Raw genomic sequence first — 22,980 nt, 5'->3', positions numbered from 1 at the left:
AGTGGGTTCTGGCTCTTTTCTGATATCTTTTCGGTTTATAGAATCTTTGTTTGGGGTAGGTTTTTTTTCTTTTCTTTTCTTTTTTTGGCGGGGGGGGAGGGAAGGGATGATATATGTTGTGACCATCGTTCTGGTTATGGTGAAAAAAAATTATTAAATAGGAAGGTTTTATATTATTTCCTAAATATTAGTCTGTTCTCCATTGGAAGCTATTTCCACTGCTTGAATACTGAGAGTAGTTTTGTCTCCAGATCTCAGGTACTTTGTTCTGGGTTTCATCATCTGCGTTGTTTCAAAGGCACCCATATGTGTTGCAGGTTCATAGATGGTCACTCTGTGCCTTGAAAGGGAAAATGCAAATTTGCTCAGTCTTGAAAACTTGTATATTTTAAGTTTAATTTTTTTAAAATCAACTTGATTCTATGGGTCAGTGATCTCAAAGAAATTTGCCTACACAACTTCTTATGAAGCTTCTTGAGATGCCACATCGATGGTCTATATTCCTAGACTAAAATCTTTAATATAATCCATGTTTACAAAAATGACAGTTGATCTCTGTGTTTAAACCTCTCTTCTCCCTTTTTTTCCCCTCTCAGAATCTGTCTATGACCTCCTCCCAAAGGAGTTGCAGTTACCACCCTCCAGAGAAACATCTGTAGCATCCATGAGCCAAACAAGTGGTGGTGAGGCAGGTTCGCCTCCTCCAGCTGTAGTTGCTGCTGGTAAGCATTCCACTTTGCTCAGTTATATCTTTAAGATGTGTAGTATTCTGGCCAACATGAACAGTGCCGGCAAAGTTTGGAGTCTGAGACGATTATGAAGAAATAAATGAGAGCTCATTCTAGGAGACTTCTAACAATCAAACTAAGTGATCTGCATTACAAGAAAATTTTACCTTAATCATACTTGCATTACGTTCATAATATACTTATAAGCAAGAAATGTAATACTGTGCTTTTCCCACTGGTACATTCTTCAAAACCATAAGTGTGTACTAACTCCTAGAATGCACTCTTCTCTTCAGATATGGTAGGCACCAATTTGGAACTGTAAAATAATGAATTCCACCTAGCACAGAAGATAGAATATGAGATGGTATTTTGGCCTTAAGTCTTTTATAAGGCTATAGGAAGAAAAATACCATGTTTTCCTTTGTATGGCCTGAAGAAGCTCTCAGGATTAAACCACACTTTATATATATTTTCCATTGTTGCATGTACTGTAATCTTTTTATTGCATATTAAAACATAAATAACTAGTTAATGTGATTTCATATTTATCAAAAATGTCTGCAAGTACAATTTAGATTAGGTACACAGTTTAGAAAATTAAGCACATTTCTTTTTACAATGTGTCATTTTGGAGAAAGTGTGGGACATGACACTTAAACTGTATTTATTTACAAAATACTAAGATCATCTCCTTATGCAGAATATTTTAAACTTAAAGCATAAAGTCCCTTTTATTGACCTTTGTTTTTAAAAAACGAAATAAGGAAAAGTTAGTCCATTGCTAAGGATAAAGTTTTGATCTGTGAGATTGGCACCAGTGCTCTCCAGAGTGCTAGTGTATCGCTGGAACTCTTTGGTAAGCAGTTTCACTTTAGCAAAAAGGCAAACCAATCATTGTGCCTATGGCTTATACCTCTTCTCTAATGGGCTGAGATTTCTTGAATAACTGGATCCCTGTAATCTTTATAACATTATATTAAGTTTGAGAGTGGTGTGTTGAACATCAGTTGATGTTCTAGAAAATTAATGTTTGAGCTGGGGGTGCTGGTAGCTGCATTATGCAGCTTTTGCTGTAGATTCATGTGCATTAACCATCTATATAAAAACATGCCCCAGAAGTGCACAGTGCAATAAACAGACTTCCTGGTTGGATGCTGAAAAGGTTTAAATCTGTAAGAGAAACTTACAGCACTGATCACCGTTCATGTTTTGCCAGACGTTTTCTAACAGAGTCTGTGGATTTAATTGTGTACTGTGGAGCTTGCTAGTCATGAGATTTATAAAACGTGGTAATTTCTTTTACAAGTGTTTGATTCTAAGAGATTTTAAAATACAAGAAATTTTAGCTCCGTTCTTAATAATGAATCTGGTTCAAAGGTACAGCAACAACTGAGCACTGTTGTAGAAAAATAGATTTAAAAAAAACTGTTACAGTTAAATCCACAGAAATGTAACCGCTAATTATGTGTGTACCTTTACTGAGACAATTTCTGAGCATTTGAGTTTAGATAAACAGAACTAAATGTCTGTTCCTGCTAGGTTTTTAGCATCTGCTGATAGTCAATCCAGATCCTCTGCAGCATTGACACTTCAAGACTATAACAGGGTTCAAAAAAAGAACTAAATAAATTAATGGAGGACAGGTCCATCAATGGCTATTAGCCAGGGTGGGCAGGGATGGTCTCTAGCCTTTGTTTGCCAGAAGCTGGGGATGGGCGAGAGGGGATGGATCACTTGATGATTACCTGGTCTGTTCGTTCCCTCTGACGCACCTGGCATTGGCCACTGTTAGAAGACAGGATACTGGGCTAGATGGATCTTTGGTGTGACCCAGTATGGCCTTATGTTCTTTCCTTTAAAGAAAACTGAAAGAAAATAATGTAGATCAGAGGTTTATTTGTAAACACTGGAAGAAGGTTCCATGTTCACTGTACTAAAAGGGGTCTTTAATGTCACTTTCTGATGAAGATTCCTCTGCATCAGCATTGTGAGAAGCCAATTGGGTTTTTAGATTTCACAGGGTGCAGTTAAAAAGCTGGATCAAAAGTGGCATACTTGATTGTAAAGATGGTAAAAAATTTCACAGCTTAGGTTATATAAACTTTGTTAAAAATTAGTATAAAACATTAAAGTGTGGATCTCATTGCTGCTGTCACCTGCCATAAAAGTGAGTGTCTGAAGGATTGAATCTTGGTATTTTAAATAGTGTATCATTAGTACCTTGAAGCCCCAGTCAGTGATCAGCCCCAGTCAGTGATGTGCACACATGTAACAACTGTGATAGTCCATAACCCAAAGAGTTTATGGCTGGGCCTTTCAAAGAAACCTAATGGAGTTATGTGCCCATATCTAATTGACTTTCAGTGCCAGTTAGGTGACTAATTCCCTTAGACCTTTGGTGAAAATCCCAGGCTACACTTTCAGGATGTGACAGGAGTCAACAGAAGGATAAAACAGACAATGCAAGTGAATCTACTGTTCGTGTAATACAAGGGTAAGCAACCTATGGTACACGAGCTGATTTTCAGTGACCCACACACTGTCCAGATCCTGGCCACCAGTCCGGGGGGCTCTGCATTTTAATTTAATTTTAAATGAAGCTTCTTAAACATTTAAAAAACCTTATTTACTTTACATACAACAATAGTTTAGTTATATATTATAGACTTATAGAAAGAGACCTTCTAAAAACATTAAAATGTTTACTGGCATGCAAAACCTTAAATCAGAGCAAATAAATGAAGACTCAGCACACCACTTCTGAATGGTTGCCGACCCCTGGTGTAATACGTAGCAGTGGCAGTGTTCTTCCCCTCTTTGCCTCTACCATCTGGTGCAGTTTGGGAGAAGGCTTCTCTTCCCAAAAGAACCAAAGGTGTGGGGGGCTGACCAGGAGCACCCGTGTCTCTTTCCCCTGCAAACTTGGGACAGTTTTGGAGGTTGTGGGGGAAGAAACACCCCCTTTGTCCCCACGATTGGGAGAGGTTGTTTGGAGTAGTCTGGTAAATTTTGGACCTGACTTGTGACTGCCCCATTTGGAAGCTGGCAACAGGAGAAGAAACAGCCCTCTCCACAAACAATAGGAGAGAGTGGAGAAGTGAGTGTGAGGCTCTGCCCTGGACGCAGTGGGCTGGTTACTAGTGTTGCCACAAGATCCCTGATCATGCTCCTACTGCTGCATTGGTGCCGATGGCCCTGCTGCAGTCCCTCCAAGCAGACTTCTGATCTGCCGCTGGGAGGTGAGATGAGGCCCGAGTCTCTTGTCCTCCCCACCATCTCCTCCACAGATCCCTCTCTGAGCATGTAGGATTTGTCCAGTGCAAAGAGATGGATCCTGGGCTGGGGATACTCAGACTCTGCCTTCCGTCTTTCCCCTTGACCAAACGTCTGCAGGGAGGTGAGCACAGTAGTCCAGCTTTAGTGGGAGGTCTGGGAAGTTTATACTTAGGGCTGGAGTTAGTAGACCGGAGCCCAGGCTGGGCTTGCCTAGAGCATTACACATGCCTTCTTTTTGAATGTTTTGGACAGACTGATTCTCCTATTCCCAGGGGAACCATAGTTTCCAGTTGTGGTGGATTACACTTGCCCAGCACTCTCTTCAGTGTTCTCTCAATTCTTGTGAAGGAGGAGTTTGTTTCTCCCCCTGTACCCAAAATTCTCCAGGTTCCCAAAGAAAGGGAGCACAGGTGCTTCAGTCAGAAGGCTGCTATTTCTCCTTCTTTGGAAGGAGCAGTCTTCCTCTGTGCTGCACTAGCTCCTTTTTGGGTGCACCCCTCTCTATTATATGCCCCAATTGTCTTAGGGTTGCTGCAATCTCTTCAGGCAGCTGTCATAGCTGGTTCTGACTCTTGCAGTATAAGGAGTCTGCTTGGATGAGGCTCTTTTCTGTTAATAGGCAAAAAAGTGGGAAGGTCACTCCAGGCTCCCTGTGTGTATTGTAGAGAGAGAAAGAGGTGTGTGTGTGTATTTATATTTAATTTAAAAAAAACAAGATTGGCCGTTCACTCATCTGATTGTCACTTTTGAAAAGTGGTTAGTAAAAGAACAGACACACATTCAAGTGGCTGACGTTGTTGAAATGGTAAAGTTGGGAAGAAAGGTGACCTTGGCATCTTAGAGTTCCACTATCATAAGCCAGTTTGTTCTTTCCAGTGTTTTGTGTAAATCTTTTGTGTGCTATCTTATTTATCCTAAAACTATAATGTATTTTGTAATGTTATAAGTCTAAACCTACATCACTGTAGGTGAGCCCATTAAATACATTGTTATTTTTTTAAGAGATGGAGTTAACTAGAAATACGTCTAGCATTTAAGTATGTAGTGTAAAAATAAATAAATAAAATGATGCAGGTGCACTTCACTAGAAGCAATGAGATGATTAAATCATAGGGAGTGATCAGAGGTTTTTTTTTTTTTTTTTTTTTTTTTCCTCCTTTAAGATTTAACATAATTTGTTTTCTGCTTCCCTAGCCACAGGGTGACACAGTATCTGGCTGAAAATCAGATTACTGTAGGGTTTTCCATCAGATGATTTGCTCTGAGGTTTTGTTCCATGTAAATGCATTGCATAAAAATCTTGCTGCAGCTAACTCTTCAGATTTTTGGAGGAGCAGGATGGGCTGTTTTCAGGTATGAGGGCCTGACAGAAACAGACTTCTAGTTCTACCATTTAACATTTGTTTTACAACTTACAGGTCAGTTTAAAAATATTAAAACTGAGTCAGGATAGTTGGATTTTCATTAACACATTTTGATAATTTTAATATAAGCAACACAATGTGTATCTCATATTCATCAATTCAGATGAAGAGTTTTACCCACTCTTTGAATGTCAATCAGGCAAGTATAACCAACGAGGAATCCAGAATTTTGTGCTGCAACATTGATATCCTCAGCTTCTTTCTCAGGAACCTAGTTCCATCACACTTCCAGAAAATAGGAGGAGGAAAAGGGGCTCCCTATATGCATCAGCACTAAGGACTAGCATTGTGAGCTCATTGTATAGACTGCTGCATGTGGGAGCATCTTCATCCAGAGGGCAGGAAAAAGAGTAACGTTAGCCAGCACGAGCATATTACTAACAGGAAATATGGATCATTTACTAGGATCTTTTGATTGCAGACCGAGATGACAAAGCAGTCTCAATCTAGGCTATAGTTGGAGTTGATCACTTGCATAGATCAGCAGCTGGAGCTCCAGGAACCCACACTTTTGATGTTCCTGGCATGAGCATTTTCAAACCTTTGTAGGAGAAGGTGCCTGATTCTTCAGTTGTATTTCTCAGATGTTGATGAGATTTTTCACATTTGGAGGACATGGGTTTGTACGAAACTGATTTAAACAAGCCTTTATCTTTCTATTCAAAATGCTAATCTAAGTCTCTTCTCTTGTGTTCCTTTCTAGTAGCAAGTCAAAAGCCCTCTGTCATCTTCTGTTTGGAATACTTCAAATACAAGAGCCCCTGTTCCTAAGCACTTTAAACTGTATTGCTTTTTGAAAGGTAAATGTGAAGGGTGAACCTGTTCTCTGAATTAGTATGTACAATAAAATCCTCTCTACACTTGCATAGAAAATCTAAAGGGAGCATCTTGACTGCCAGCTGTAGTCCTGTTCCTTCTCCTTCCAGTAGAATCTTAACAAAGGACAGTTTGCAAATCTTTGGGGTGCAGTAAGGAATGCATCCTTTCCAGTGTCTCTTTTTGATCTCTTGTTCCCATTTTGCCACTGTGGGAATAGATCCTTCTTCCATATTTTTTCCTCACCACCATTATGAACAACCTTCCTGCATCTAATTTGGTTTTCTGGCTGTTTTCAATTCCCATCTCAACTTTCCTAGCTCTAATAAAACAATCATTTTGTTTTCTTATAGTAAACACTGGGACACAAATTCCACATCCCTGAAGCTTGTTTACAGAACCCTCTTAAATTGCATATATAGAATGTAATCAAACAGGTTGAGTAATGTTTTGGTAAGAATAATATACAAAAATAAATGATATTGGTATCTTGAGAGAGAGTAGCATAGACCTGTTAGATCAAATTTTCCCTGAAGATAATTCTGATTGCACATTCTTCTTATGTCTTTCCCCACTTAAAAAAAAAAAAAAGTATGATCTGTGGGATTCTGTCAGCTGCCATCCACGGGATATGAGGTATTATGGAGCAGGTGGAATCTGGTATTCTGAACAAAAGGAATAATACTTCTACATCTTAGAAAGTTTGTCCCTGTGGAGTGGGCTAATTGAAACATCTACAGTAGTGCTGAATTTGCTAAACAGTTACATTTATACTACAGCTAGGGATATATGGATTGTTCCTTTCTTTAAAATGGTATATAAGGAGGCAGGTTTAAAGAGGTAATTTAACTTCTCTTGTGGCGGGGGGGCCTCCATAATTCTTGGAGTAATCATTTTTGTACATTTAATTCTGAAAATGATATTTTGCTGCTCATTTGTTAATTAATACAAGAGCCATACAATTAATCATTTGTCCCCTCTTGCAACCATACTCTAAGGGTTAGGTTCATTTTCTTCATCTATAAAGATGAAGAAGCTTTTGGGTAATACTCATACTAAAATATCCAAATCAGTTAATTGCAAATAAAGTTTGAAAATGGAAACTGAGTTTTTGCAGAATTGGACCCAGGACATCATCCTTTCTTTTGTTTATTTCCATATACCAATAGCAGAAATTTATCGTATTTATTCTAGGTGGACTTCATTGCCAGTGTCAGTCACTGGTCCTTTCCTTTGATCTGGAAGCAGTTACCAGAATCTTCAAAGGTGATATGAGTGCTAACATAGCAGGTTTATGATGTCATTTGTTGACTTGATTATGAGAAATAAAAAGCTCGATCTGGTTTTGGTCTGGTGTCCAAAGTCTTGGAAAGCTTTCAATTCTTGCGGTTCATAATCAGCTATGCAGAAAACCATCACTTCAATCACAACACAACAGATGAATGATCGGGAAGTGCCTTTCCGTATGTTTCAGGGGAGGGAATTTCAAGGGGGACAAACTTCAGAGAATGCACAGCTTTGAGGAAAAACTATCTATAGCAGGTTTGTTTCAGCCAAGAAATATTAACTGCTTCTCTTTTTTTACAAGGTTAATATACATTGTAAAGCTTTTTAGGCCAAGGTCTGCCTCTGACTATGTGATAGTACAGTGCTTAACATACTGGGGCCTCAGAGCACTGTTGTAATGCAAGGTATTTCTAAACTGCACTCCCCTTCCCAGTATGTCACTTCTAGGTACACACTATTTTGAAGATAGTTTCAACAGTCCAGGAGAGGCCAGTGTCTAATTAGCTTGGTGGCAGTTAAGGCAATGATGTTCCCTTATTCTGAATTCTGTGTGTAATGGTGATAGTGTGTAGATATGTACTGGGAGAGTTGAAGAAAGGAAAGTTTCTCACAAAAACACTTTCGATTTAATCAAAATTTCTGTTGCCTCTATATGTTCCCTCTAAGTTCTAAAAATACAGTGGAATAAGTAGTAGACCTTTAGGTCTACTAATTCCTATTTCTGTTCTAGTCCAAAGTTGCTTTCAGCCTTCTCTTGACTGATGTATAAGCAATAAAGCCCACCCATTAAGAAAGTTTTGGCATTAGTTCATTATGAAAATGCACCATTCTTATTATCAAATAATGCAGAAACAAACACAGGAAAAATAGGACAAACCTAGTGTGTAATTACTGGGGAGAAATTCCTTGTCATAGTGGTATAAAAACCTCACTTAGTCCAGCACAACATTACTACATTTTTGAAAGGAACTGGTGGATTTGAGGAACAGAAGGGATAATTTCCTACCCGGAGATGTTTTTCGTAATTCTGATCCACCAGTCAAGACATTACAGAATTATTCCTTTTAAGATGGTTTGATTATGTCAGGAATTTGGGGAGATGAAAGGTGAGAGCTGGAAGAGGGAGCAGCTGAGGAGGTGTAGAATTCTGCCTGACTTGCTTGATTGCCTCTGACACCACTCTGAGTGGGAAAACCTACTAAACTGAATTGGTGGATGAGAACCACTAACAAAAAAAGTTGCAGGTAAGAAATTACTACTTTTGTATCTTTAAACCTGAGTGTAAATAATTGGTGGTGTTTATATAAAAACAGATTGAATGATGTATTTAATCTAGGTATAAAGTACTGCTTGTTTCAGCATGTAATTGTAAGGGAATTGAAACTGTTTTGGACTTATTGTAAATTAAAATAATTAGCCTATCTTTAATCTGTGTGACTATTTTTTAATAACTGGTGAATTGGATTGCTTGATTATATTTACTGGGATGCTAGTTGTTTTCTCTATTAATACTTAACTTGCATTCTAGCTCCGCCATTCAGAGACAGGCATCGTGTGGTGGGTTGTGACAGTGTCTGTCAATAGTGAAGACAAATAGTGCCAGAGACACTTAACCCATCCAATCTCACCCAGGGTATAGGTCGGTCTTGTTTTCAGACTTCTTCATAAGTCTTTTTTCTTTCTTTTTTGTTTCTAAATAGTGGATTGATTGAAAACTAAACTTTTTTTGTAAAGTTTTTGACTTTACATCAGTAATACTAAAAGAAGAAAAGTAGAAACCCAAAGTTGGCATATGAGGTGTTAAAAGCAGGTTTGCAGCCACTTTGTAAGTTCTGGTTCATAACTTTTAAACCTTTGGCAACACCAGGGTTGATGCTGGAAATTTTGTATGTAGTATCCTTCTGTTTTATTCTGAAAAAGTCAAATATTGCCAAGAATATAACATGTAAGGTGTATAAATAACATTCATAGAGGGCCATACTCTGTGCATGAGGCCTATAAATAAGGCCCCACTTGAATTGCGGGATGATTGTCAAAAAATTGTGGCTGAGTTGCAGACAAGACATGGAAAATTGCAAAAAAGTAATATGGACCTTATTTGCAGTAATAAAGTCCATTATTATTTTTCTGTGATTTTTCTGCTGTCAGGGTCCCGGGGCTGAGAACGGGGGGCTGTCAGAATTGCAGTGGAAACCTAATATTGTGGAATCTGCAATTTCCACAGTATTGCAAGTTAAGTAGGGCCTTACCTATAAATGTCCCAAACTTCACCCTGTGTGTTGTTTGAATTTTCATTTTTGTCACCAATTGTTTTCTAACAGCCTGTAGTGGACCGCATGGCATACATGCTAGGCCCTGAAAAATAAGGAGAGTTCTTAATGACTTCTTATATATAGTGACCATGCACAGGGGGTTGGAATACTTAAAAAAACAAAAGGTCTCTCACATAATTACGTTTGAAATCTTGCAATTTCCACTGTGGGATGTGACTCGCATTGCAAGATAGGGGCATGTTTTAAATGTCGGTAGTAAGGCATTTGTTTCTTTTTGAGGGATTGTGAATCCTTTGTAGTATTGAAGGATTTCTGTGAAGAGAGTGAACAAGGATTTCATGGAACAAGGATTGGCTCTTCCTAAACTATTTTTAAAGACTGCAACTCCCTCCAGGGCAAGCAGTGATCATCCCGCCCCCCATAATTATTTTAAAGGCTGAAAGTCTTGTTTGATTTCACAGAATTATATAACGTGGTCTTAGTCAGTAATTCAGTAGCTAATGTTTCTTTCCTTTTCAATAAACAAATTGTAAAACAAAATCCTGCACTAATTTGCACATGGGGATGCTCTTTGCCATGCATTCCACTCTTCCTGATACTAGCCTGTGAATTTGGTAGCATGCATTTGTGCCACATGGGCACTGCATCCCCTTTTCCCACTGCCTGCTTTCTGGCTGCTTTTTATTTTCAGAAAGAACCTAAATTATTCCAATTCGTAGAAAGAAGAGGCTATGAAAATAATACTGCTTTACTGCCCTGAAAGTGAGATGGGCAGTTGGGACTAATAGGCAGCTTTCAGCCTGTTGGAAGCAGATATGGGTGAACTAATGCCATGACCAACTGGAAATTATGCATCAGTCCTTCTAGAAATAGTGCAGAGAAATAGGTGTTCTTTCTTGATTTACATTATAAACTCCAGCACTGACCAAATACGTTAAGTTACAATTCTTGGTTAGTTTAAATTCTTTCATATACAAACTATAGAATTGCATCTGACTATTAATGTGTAAATTGTGTTACCTGAAAGAGAACAGGAAGTGCCTTGTGTTAAACTGCTTGTTCTGTATCAATCTTTTTGGCTTTTTGGAGAAATATTTGCAGGAGCGGAGGCAACAGATTATGTAAGTTAGTTTCTTCATTTCTCCTAATTTCATACGGAGTAGAGGTGATTTTCAGAATCGCTCAAAGGGCTTTAGTTTCTAACAATGACCCACCATACTCTAATCTGAAAGGATTTAAATACACTTTCAGACCTGTTTTATTTGCTTTTATGGTCCTGTGGCTGCATACCCCATCAAAAAATTCACTTGGCTTATATAATAATGTAATTCTAAAATAATTTTAAGAAAACTGTAGCTAAGTCTTATTAATATTCAGTCTTTATTTCAATTGTGCAAATACAGAATATAGTAACAATATCTAAGTACACCTCTACCCTGATATAACGCTGTCCTCGGGAGCGAAAAAAATCTTACCGCGTTATAGGTGAAACCGCGTTATATCGAACTTGCTTTGATCCACCGAAGTGCGCAGCCCCGCCCCCTGGAGCACTGCTTTACCGCATTATATCCAAATTCGTGTTCTATCGGGTCGCATTATATCGGGGTAGAGGTGTAAACAAAATTTATATTTGTGGGGTTTGGTAAGCACTGTCAAAGCACAGGTAACTAAGCTATCAGATAAAAATAGCAGCCTAATGTGTCTCTATGGTGAATAATTTACACTCTAAGTCAAAAAGAAAATGCTTAAATTGGGAAAGGCCTGTGTTTGTACTCTAATTTTCCAGGACACAAGTGAGGTTTTTCTGACATTCTGGTTGTTGTATGCTCAATTCCTGTACTCTTGGGAACAATTCCTTTTTCTGTTGGATAATTTGTCAAAAAGTAGGAAATGGAAAAATGCTCTCAAGTTTTAAAACAGGACCAATGAAGATTAAAGTATTGAAAACTTAGAATAAAGAATGTTTAAATGCAGCATATTCAACCAAGGGATCCCTTTTGTGTATCAGATGTATGCATAGATTGTCACTGGCTCCAAATATATTTAGAATTTAAAAAAACAAAATGAAATTCTGTAAAATATGTTGGTTTGTTATTCATTATAGTAACTTCATGAATTCATACCTGGCAGATCCTAGTTGTTTACTCTTTAAACTAGGAAGAAGATGAATTGGCTGGAGACCTATTGGCTCTACCTGTAAACATGAAATAGTTGCATCATTATTACTAGTGGGATAACTTGAAATGTTTAGAAAGTACATTTACACTGATTTAGCCTCAAAAATACATTGCAAATTTGCCTGTTTTTGTATAAGGGCAGAAAATAAATGATCTGCTTCTTTGATTGGCGTGATCCTCATGCTGCTTTTTGTATATGTTTGGGGTATGATAAGAAACACACTGAACCTTACAAAGCTATACATATTTTAACAGTTGCATATTAATGGATGATATTTGAATACTTTTGAGAATATATAGCAAAAGAGAAGGATATTTGGATTGTATTAAACAGTATCCGTTTAGTTTACCATTTGTTTCCCACGTTACCGATACACAGGGCATCCCTGCTAATTGGAATACAGTGCAACTGGTCCCTCTAGGAGAAGATATATTTCCTTCAAATTATCTTAAAAATACGGAGGAAATTTGTTTTGGAACTTGGTAGTATTTATGATTAAAGTTTGAAATAGTGTTCGCTGGTGACCTCAGACAGTCTTGGTGTTACCAGCTATTTAGCTTTGTGTTTAAATAGTTTTTCCACAAAAATTAAGGTAAAATTCATCTGTTGGGTTTCTAGGATTTCTATTTTAAATGCAGGATATGATCACCATTTGGTGTACCTGTCCCAATGCAGACTTACATGTATAAAGTGCTAAATTCTGCTGCTTTGGTTTTTCACATGAATGCTTCTTTAGAAGAGCTCATTTAACGTTTACTTTAATATTTGCTACAAAACATTTTCACAAGTAATCCTTAACACTAAATTCTGCAGAAGGGTGATCACCTTCATCCCAATTTTAGAACTTTGCTATCTGACTCAAGGGTCAGCTGTGTAATTGTTTATTACTCCAGTTAAAGTCTTTGTCATGGGCAGAGATCCGTGACATGTTCATATTCTGCATTCTGTTGTGCGTGGCGTTTAGTTTAATTTGTAAACGGATTGATACCTAAGAAGGGAAAATGTTGCTGTGTAGCAGGACAAGTCTACAGCATTATTGCTGTATGCTTCATGTATTCCACTTGCAAACCCTGCGTGCAGCACACATGCTGTGTGTGTGCTGCACACTTTTATTTCTATGTGGTTGAGTTTACAAATACTAAATAGAAACTAATGCTGTTGTTGCTAACAAAACAAGGTAAAAACATGTATGGTAACAATCTTTCTCAACTCAAAGTGGTTGCAAATCAGCTCCTAAATATTGTCACTGAAATTAATATCTAGATGAAGAAGTTTTTTCCAATTTTGTAAATGTTTCTAAAGAAGAAGCATTGTATTAATGCATGCTACAAAACAGATAAATTTATCCTTAAATTTGAATGCAGTTCACAGTGACTGAATCCTCCAGCTTCAGCCACTACATTTACCAAGGAACAAACTGGAAAATGGAACTGGTATCATTCAGCTTGTCCAGGAGGTGGAGGAAGGGAGTCTCTTTCTACATAGCTGAAAGAGTAATTTATTGATAAACAGTACTGACAACTAAATTTCTCTTAAAACTTAACCACAGATAGGGATTATTTTTCATTTCACTTAGAATAGAAAAACATCCAATTAAGTTGTTTGTTTTAAAAACAACCTTCATTTTTAATTACTCTTCATATGGTTCTGATGCTTCAATTTTAATTACCAAATACACTGGTTTTTTTTTATGGTTTTCTCATTTTTACCATACCTGAAAATAAATATTCACTTCATGGTTAAACAAAAAAATGTTTTCCCCCCTTTTTTTAATTTTCTGAGATTTCCTGAGAGTGGTCCAAGATGGTTAGAATACAGATTAATTAATTGCATTTCCACATTATGGAAATAATTTCATCATTTGAGTGGCTTATCAGAGACTCCTGCCTTTGGATTTAAAACACCCCAAAAAACCTGACTTCCTCCTTACAGCAGATATTACCCTTAATACTGCAGTAATGACTATTTAACTATGATATTCCAGTGTAGGCTTATTTCCCATTGAAGTTTGTGGTGGTGGTGGTATTTGTTGCTTGAGTTTTGATTTGGTCAGCACTATAAAAACGGAAGAAAATAGCTCCTTCCCTGGAGGGCTTACAATCTAATGTAAAACATAAAGTTCTGTGAGTTGTTCTGCAATGAGCTGCTATCATCGAAAACATCTACTTGAATTTTAACCTTCTTTCTTTTTGCTCACTTGCTGATTGATATGTCAAGTTTTGAGAGATTTCCTTAAAAAAAAATCTTTAGTAGAAATGATCCTGTTGCTCTTCAAAAATCTGTTTTTTTTTTTGTTTTTTGTTTGTTTGTTTGTTTGTTTTGTTGTTGAACCCTCAGCCCTGCTTTCCTGTCTCAAGGGCAGTCTGATCTATAGGGTTCCCAGTTTAGTTAGTCAAATAATTTTTGCTAGAGTAGGTGGGTAGGTAGGAGTAGGACCCTGTTAATGTCCCTGAGGACACTGAGGCATGATTGAACTAAGAGTTATGTCACCTCATTGGTTCTATATGGCTTTTAACTCTCTGTATTTAAGGAGACCAGTTAACAAGTTCCTGGGAGATGGGGGTATGTAATCTGATGCTGACTTCTTCAGCCTCTGAGTTCCTAGTGGCCTTTTATCTTTCCATGCTAAGAATGGTACAAATCAGTTTTGTCCCCGTTCTGAACCTACACAGTAAACAACCCATATCATAGTGACTGGTACCAGTTCCATTTTGCCTACAATTCATTTGATTTTATATTTTATTTCTCATTTTATAATTGATATCTGGAATCAGCAGCAATTTTCTCATTTATTTTCTCATATTTTTATTCCAGGATTTGCCTCTGAAGCAGGGAGTGTCTGCATTAAAAATGACCTGTAGTTCTCTGCTTCATAGGTTAGAAACTTATTTTAATATTTTGTGGCTAAGCACAGTCCCGTCTTTTCAAAAAATTCTAATAATGAATGGTTTAATTGGCATTGAATGTGGACTACAAGCATACATTTTGCATTGGGGTTTCCATTGTTTTATATAAAATGGCTTACGCTCAAATGATTAGTCCAGTTGAAGCAATAAAAGCCTTGTTGTTTGCTTGCAGCCTTTTTTATGACTTAGTTAACTAAAAACATAACTGATTATGTTTAAGTTTAAGTACCATTTGGACACTTCAAAAATAATATTGTATTGCTTAGACCTTGTATTGCTTGAAGCATTTACATTCTCAAACTTACCAAATTCCAAATTTTCATTTGGGGGAAAAATCAGTTCACAAATCACATTATTTCAATGGGACTGCTATAGCCAGCACAGGTGCAAACATGTATCTTGTATTTACTTCTGAATTATACACCGCAGATGCTTCTTCAGCTCCCTCCTCTTCCTCCATGGGCGGTGCTTGCAGCTCCTTTACCACCTCTTCCAGTCCTACCATTTACTCTACCTCAGTCACCGACAGCAAGGCTATGCAAGTGGAGAGCTGCTCCTCAGCCGTGGGGGTAAGTAACCGAGGGGTAAGTGAAAAGCAGTTAACCAGTAACACAATCCAGCAGCAACAGTCAATGCCGAAGAGACATACAGTCCTGTACATCTCACCACCACCTGAGGATTTGCTGGATAACAGTCAGATGTCCTGCCAAGATGAAGGGTGTGGATTGGAATCAGAGCAGAGCTGCATTATGTGGATGGAGGATTCCCCCTCCAACTTCAGTAACATGAGCACCAGTTCCTACAATGATAACACTGAGGTGCCACGTAAATCACGCAAACGAAATCCAAAGCAGAGGCCAGGGATCAAACGTCGAGATTGTGAAGGATCCAGCATGGATATATTTGATGCCGACAGTGCCAAAGCTCCTCACTATGTCCTTTCTCAGCTCAGCACGGACAGCAAAGGCAACTCAAAAGCAGGAAATGGGTTGGTATCTACATTTTTTAAAGTTCTATCACCATATGTAACACCAAGCTAATAAAACATATTCCTGATTTTTCTCAAGTGTTCTACTCAGGTTTTCACATAAACACAGCCTCTCCTTCCCTTTTATATCTTAGCTCATAAGTTTATTCTAAAATTGCTAAGCTTTACAGAGAAGTAAAGCTAAGATTTATTGTAATATAACATATTCTAGGCTTAGTGATTCAGTCCAGTACTGGTGAGATTATCCAAGCTTTTTTCCCCAATGGATTGAGATTCCCAAAGGATAGGAAACTTGTTAATTCTATGGCTCCATCTGTAAAAAGTCTATTTAAAAAGAGCTATAAGTACTGAAGAGATTTTAGAACTGTTCTACACTGTCTTCCTAAAAATACCTTGTTCAGATTTTTATGTGAGGATCTCAGTTGATACATTTTGTCTGCTTCTGTCTGTCTCTCTCTTTCTATTTATCAAATAGAGAGAGCGATGGATATAGAAGTTAATTGCTTGTTAAGATTTTTCAGCATTTAAATTAACACGTCTTTCACTTTTTGTTTGATAAAATGTTAAGATTATATGCTGAACCAAATTTTGTTTTTCATGTGAACTCACTTCTGTATTGATTTTCAGAAATAAATCTCTAATCCTGTTTCTCTCTGTGCTTCTGGGTTGTGTGCATGTGTGTGTTTGTGTGTGGGCACGCCTGGGTGGTGTTCTCTCATCTCTACCACTTCACACTGTTTACTAAATACATTTCAGTAGTTGCTTTAGAGAGAGAAAACCTCCATGAGTTTACAGTAGTTTGTTGGGGGTTTTTTGTTTGTTTTTTTACCTGTGGCTTCTTTAGTACTTATTTTTATACTGCAGTCAAGTGGGTAGATTTATTTTTTACTTTTATGTATGTGCTTGCAATGTGTTCTAATGTTCATCACTGGAATGGTGAACATTAAAATATGACTGACTGGAAAGATGAACTTTTCATATTCCTAAGGGAAACAGCCTTTTGTCTGTATTCCCTGGGTCATTGCAGTTCCATACTTAAAATGTTGCTTTGAGAAAGTGATTCTAAGAAACTCTCCAGAGTGGTCTGCAGCTTCATGGTAGATCTCATTTGGTAAGATGAGAACCAGGCTCACCAAAGGATGTAGAGTAAATATTGCCACCCAGTCTTTTTCTCCTGCCTTCTGCAAAAAAGTACTTAATCAATGGAACAATTTTTTGTGTCTGTTTACCACAAATGGTCTAGACGTATCAGTGAAACAGTCCAACATCCTGGCGATAAGTTCACCAGGAAAAAGTTATAATACTGTGAAATATTAAGTCTTAAAAATTGATTTGTAGCGTCTCAAATTAATAAAAACGTTGTTTGGAAAGCTAGAAAACAAGGTTGCACCAAGCTTACAGGAAAGAAGGCAATTATCAGTTACCATGGAAAGAAGTGCTCTTCCTGTAGACAAGAATTGTGTGTGCGTAGAAGTTTTCTCCAGACAGGGAGCGCAGGCTTAGTAAGCTACAGACGTATGACCTCTGTAGCGTTAATAATGAAGAAGCTAGCAAAATGTTCATTACTACCATATCAGGAGCTAAGCAGCATGCATTAATAAAGGAAAGGTTATGTTTATATAGCCTTAAGCTTTTAGAACATTGGGGACAAGGTTGATTATAGTAGTATGCATTATACAATATATCTAGATTGTAAGAAAAACTTTGATAAAGTTCCAGGTAGCAGATTCGAGTTAAAAGTAGATGCTTTAGTATCAGAAGTGGGTAGTATATGGAAATGGGGGGTGGGGGGGGACATGTACATCTAGAGTACAGAGATGCAGCACTGCAAACACAGATTGTAGGATTGACTGTAGTGCGTTTTTGTTTGTTTGTTTGTTTTGCCTTTCTGCCTAGTGGAGCTCAGCCAAGCTAGTTGACTCACATTTTGGCTTCAGGAGAAAAGGGAGGGTGATGACACTTGTTATATACACTAGTTCATGCAATGGAAATACTAGCTGCCTCAGAAGAGACTTCTAATCTTCTGTCAGAGCTAGGGGGGAAAAAAACCCACTTCCATAGAAACTGCGAAGAGAGTTTGTGAAAGCTTTTTTAAAAGGCTTTGATTTTTTTTAATGATTTTTCAGGGCAAACAGGAGGATTCCTGTTCTTCCATTGGAATCATGCCAAGTCTCTGTCTCACTATTAGTCTCAAGTCTTCATTTGGACCAGCTGTGGTTCAGATGGCGCACATTTTAAATTATCAGGAGAAAATGAAGAAACAAATAAAACAAAAATAGAACGTTGAGATATTGAGTGGGCGTCATGGAATGTATTCTAATAAAAGCATTTGGCTTCGGCAGTTCATTTGAATGACCATGCCAGTCAGAATGATTTGTTTGGTTCTGATACCCGTTAAGTTAATTAATAAATTAGTATATGGAAAATATTGCTGTTGCTGTTTGCACAGGCATGGAAAATGGAATGCCACTGATTCTGGGAGTAAAAGGTAACTGAATTTAGAAGGACAGTGTAGAAATACCAGCTCTCCTTTATAGTTGGGAACAGGGACAAATGAGAGGGATTCCAGTTAAATATTTAAAATTCCTCTCTACTATAGCTAATTAGATTGAAAATGATAACCATAATTTCAAGAGACTCTTAAGGGGAAAATATTCCAAATAATTGGCAACCAGTACCTCTTCAAACAAAAATAACACAGTATATGAGAGTATGTTACCAAGCAAGGTAACTCAGGATTCAAAAGTAGAATAATGAAAGAAAACACATAGGTAGTCAAGGGAGGACAAAGTATTAAATGTGTATATTCTTTTAATATGTCACATGTCTGTTCGTTCTTCCCATCAAAATTTCTATGATCTTTAAGTCTCCTTCAGTAATCTGTTTAGCTGGAATTCTGAGTGTGAGAGATCAAAATGTGTAACCCATATGTTTCTGCATTGAGAATTCTCTTGTGACATTATAGGTAATTAGGTAAGCTGTAAAGGCAAAGAAATGTGAATCCCAGTCTCAGAGCTCTGAACAATATGACTATACTTTCATGATGATTAAATTGCTTAACATTCCTTTTCTGATTCCCATGTTTAATTACATGATTTAAAATTCTGGATGTCATGAAAAGCAGAGAAAATGTACTGACTCAAAACTTAACATCTGTCTTTCAACTGCTAGTATACTGGAATAAGTTCCTAACAGAAAATATGGAGAATTGATAATCTAAAAACCTTGAATGTAGTTAGTATTTTTGGTTAACTAGGCCAGTAATGTAAATCATACTGCTCTCTACATTTGTTTACTTAGTGTTTCATTGAACTTGTGTACATTGTCCCAACTGGAAGAGGATTTCTGTAGAATAAAAAAGCTGGATGAAAATAAAACTGAAGGGGTTTTTGTGGTAACAGCCTGTTTGGCTACACTGAAGCTGAACCATGAGGATTTCTTACCATAAAATGGTACTATTGCAATTTGTATGCTTTTATAACCTCTAAGTTCTACATTTTTTCTTTTAATTTGAAAACAAGCCTACAAAACAGGTCTGGTGAAGCACTTTGGGATTCTATGTTCAGAATGAATAAAAAACAGGCTCATACGACAGTTTGAGTCTTGAGAGGTTAAATTTCATAAACACACAAAATTAAGTTTCTGCAGCCCTTGATAAATCATCCACTAGATCCTTAGTCAGAAGATTATTCATACTTGTTGCGAGTGTTCAAGGGTCTTGCAAGGTTTGGTGTAGGTGAGAGCATGATGGATGAAACCTTGTGGAAAATCAGATATGTAGAAGTATTAAGGGAAAAACTTGCAACCTCTTCTACAGCAATGAAGGCCTGTCTTGTAGCAAAACTACTGTGGTTTAGCTATACAGGGGTTAGGCAAGGAGTTGAGGAAACCTGTGAAGAAGATGTGCATTTCCTGTAGACTATGGAGCCTTGCTCTGTGGTATTGTACAGTGAGAATTTCAGGCTGGGTGATACTTTGCAGATCCACCATTGTGTAAATCCATGGGCCATCATCTCTTCTAATCAGAATGCAAATAGCCTCTCCAGGCTTAAGGCTGGCCAAGTTTCCAGGAAATAGGTCCACCATCAGTGAGTGGCCTTGAGGAAGAAGAGATTTCCATTCCTTTCCTTCCCCAGCCAAATTACTAATGAGGTGCCTTGAAACAGCATTCCTTAAGAATCTCACACCTTTCCCTTATTTCAGGCTATTCACGCACTCAAGAAGGCAACACTGGCTAGTTGGCATTTAGAAGGGTTTCTTCACATCCATAAATGCAGAAACTAATTGTTGATAAAGTTAAAGCTTACATTCTGCATAAACTGATTAAGGCATCTCCCAGCCAACCCTAGTTGCCAGGGGAATAGTTCTGTTCACTATTGGTAAATGTGTTTAGCAGACTTGGGTTCATGATATTCTACAAACTTCCACTGGATAAGGTCAGTGAGACATTCTTTCTTGATCCTTTAAAATGGACAAAAAAATTGATTGTGAAGTGTTATACTTTGGAGGGCTTCTTCATTCAGGTTTTAATTATGGAACTGATCACAAGATACAGTACATTTGGAGACCACACACCTGGGAAAAGATGGTCTTGTTGCATGCACTGCATTTCTTTTAAAGTCAGTGCAATTATGGCACCTCTGCTCAAGCAAAATACTTTTGAAACCGCTTTTTCATATAAATTTCTCAATTTGATCTGACAGAAATTGCCAAATAGTAGTTGTGAACTTGCATGGTCATGCAAATTCAGGAGGAGACAGGCATGAGGCTGTTTTTCTATCAAAGAAGAAATTTATATAATTTAACCTTAATTCTGTTGAGCTTTTAGGTCATATTACAAATATGCATATCATTTTGCCTACATTTTCTGATTATACAATATACTGGGGAGAGGATTGGCTATGTGCCTTCCTCCTATTATTAACTTATTCTGGTAACGCGAATTGGTTTCCCCTTTGCTATTTATGTGAAAAACAGTTCATATTTTCATAGAATGGAGGAGACAGGGAAGCGTTGTTCTGCCTTACCCTCCAGGGTTCCTTCTCTGTCAGTGAGACAAGTCTACCTTAAACATTTGCTCTTATAAATATTTCACCTGCCAATTTATTTGTTTTATCTATGGCCCTTTGCATTGATTTTTTTTTTTTTTTTATATGGGAACTTCTTTTAACATGTTCTCAATGGTCTGCTTTGACTTCTCAGAGCATCAGAAAGCCAGAAAGGAGCCGGAGGGAAGAAGAGCCCGATGTTGTGTGGTCAGTATCCTACTAAAAGTGAAGGCAAAGAGCTGAAGATTGTGGTACAGCCGGAGACCCAGCACAGAGCTCGGTACTTGACTGAGGGCAGCCGAGGCTCAGTGAAAGACAGGACACAACAAGGTTTTCCCACTGTAAAGGTAGTCTGTTTCTAGTAGTAGATGGCAATGCTGTGGGGAAAAGGGTTAATGTCATCCTTGGATGTATATACGGGAATAGAGAGTAGGAGCAAAGAAGTGAATTGACCTCTGTGTGGCTCATTGGTTAGACTGTTACTGGAATACAGCATCCGGTTTTGGAATCCACATTTTAAAAAGAAGGCTTTGCAAAATTAGAGAGGGTGCAGAGAAGAGCCACAAAAATGAATTGAGGGCTGGACAAAATGTCTTACAGTGCAGGCATGTCTATACTGCAACTGGAAGTGAACCTTGTGGTGCGGATAGACAGACTTGTGCTAGCAGAGCTCAGGCTAGCGCACTGAAAAATAGCTGTGTGGGGGACGCTCTGTCTAGCAACCAGAGCTCAAGACATGGGGGTTGTGTGGGCTACTGCTCAGGTAGCTAGCCTGATTCTCTGCTGGAACCCAAAGTCCACACGGCTATTTTTAGCGGCTAGCATGAGTCTGTCTACCTGGGCTGGGAGGCTCACTCCCAGTTGCTGTCTAGACACACCCTGAGAGACTTAAGGAGCACAATCAATTTAACTTCTCAAAAAGAAGATTTAGCGCTTGCTTGATTACAGTGTACAACAGGGGTGGGCAACTTTTTGGCCTGAGGGCCACATTGGGGTTGCAAAACTGTATGGAGGGCTGGGTAGGGAAGGCTGTGCCTCCCCAAACAGCCTGGCCCTGCCCCCTATCTGACCCCTCCCACTTCCCACCCCCTGACTGCCCCCCTCAGAATCCCTGACCCATCCAACTCCCCCTGCTCCTTGTCCCCTAACCACCCCTTCCCGGGACCCCTCACCCCTAACCGCCCCCGGGACCCCACCCCCTATTCATCCCCTCTGCTCCCAGTCCCCTGACTGCTCTGACCCCTATCCACCCCCCCACCCCACCCCCTGACAGGCCCCCCGGGGACTCCCACGCTTATCCAACCCCCCCATCCCCTTACCGCCCCCCAGAATCTCTGCCCCATTCAATTGCCCCCTGTCCCCTGACTGCCCCCTGGGACCTCCCTCCCCTTATCCAACTCCCAGCCCCCTTACCATGCTGCTCAGAGCAGCATGTCTGGCAGCTGCACTGCCCGGCCAGAGCCAGACACGCTGCCGCTCTGCTTGGCAGGAGCACGCAACCCCACCACCCAGAGCGCTGCCTGTGTGGCAGCGTGACTGCAGGGGAAGTGGGACAGCAGGGGAGGGGCCGGGCAGGATGGTCCCACGGGCCGGATGTGGCCAGCGGGCCATAGTTTGCCCACCTCTGGTGTACAAGTATCTTCCTGTGGACAAAATACCAGACGCTAATGGGCTCTTTAATCTAGCACAGGAATCGGCAACCTTTGGCAATCGGCCCGGCCGATTTGTTTATTTGCTGCGTCCGCAGGTATGTGCGATCGCGGCTCCCACTGGCCGTGGTTCACCATCCCAGGCCAATGGAGGCTGTGGGAAGGGGCACGTGCCGCATGCCAAAGGTTGCTGATCCCTGATCTAGCAGAATAAGAATTAATGGCTGGAAGTTAAAAACTGAAATAAGGCTCTGATTGATTAACCATTGAAATAAACTACCCAGAGAACTGGTGGTTTCTCCATCTCTTTAAATCTTCAATCCTTATTCAGAATGAGTTCCACAGATCCATTACACTGGGTCTCTGCTATATGTAGCCAAGGAGACATCCTGAACTGGTCAGTC

The 22,980-nt window shown here is 38.9% G+C and overlaps 1 protein-coding gene across 7 annotated transcripts in view; it reads left to right on the top strand.

The window, feature by feature from the left end:
* NFAT5 (nuclear factor of activated T cells 5) overlaps positions 1–22,980 on the top strand; it is a 138,180-nt gene that overhangs the window by 58,241 nt on the left and 56,959 nt on the right. For 2 of the 7 annotated variants that reach the window (XM_034788543.1, XM_034788542.1), the window contains exons 2-4: positions 597–722; positions 15,321–15,879; positions 21,082–21,274. In XM_034788543.1, the coding sequence (XP_034644434.1) occupies positions 665–722; positions 15,321–15,879; positions 21,082–21,274 (810 nt within the window). In that variant the 5' untranslated portion in view covers positions 597–664. Of the gene's footprint in view, positions 1–595; positions 723–14,799; positions 14,862–15,320; positions 15,880–19,179; positions 19,332–21,081; positions 21,275–22,980 lie in introns of those variants that run through there. The other 5 variants (XM_034788545.1, XM_034788544.1, XM_034788546.1 and 2 more) reach the window with 5 other exon arrangements.

Source organism: Trachemys scripta, chromosome 13, assembly GCF_013100865.1.
Source record: "Trachemys scripta elegans isolate TJP31775 chromosome 13, CAS_Tse_1.0, whole genome shotgun sequence".
In the NCBI taxonomy this organism is placed as follows: Eukaryota; Metazoa; Chordata; order Testudines; family Emydidae; genus Trachemys; species Trachemys scripta.
The sequence above is the reverse complement of the archived record's forward strand: the minus strand, read 5'-3'. Positions and strand labels throughout refer to the sequence as shown.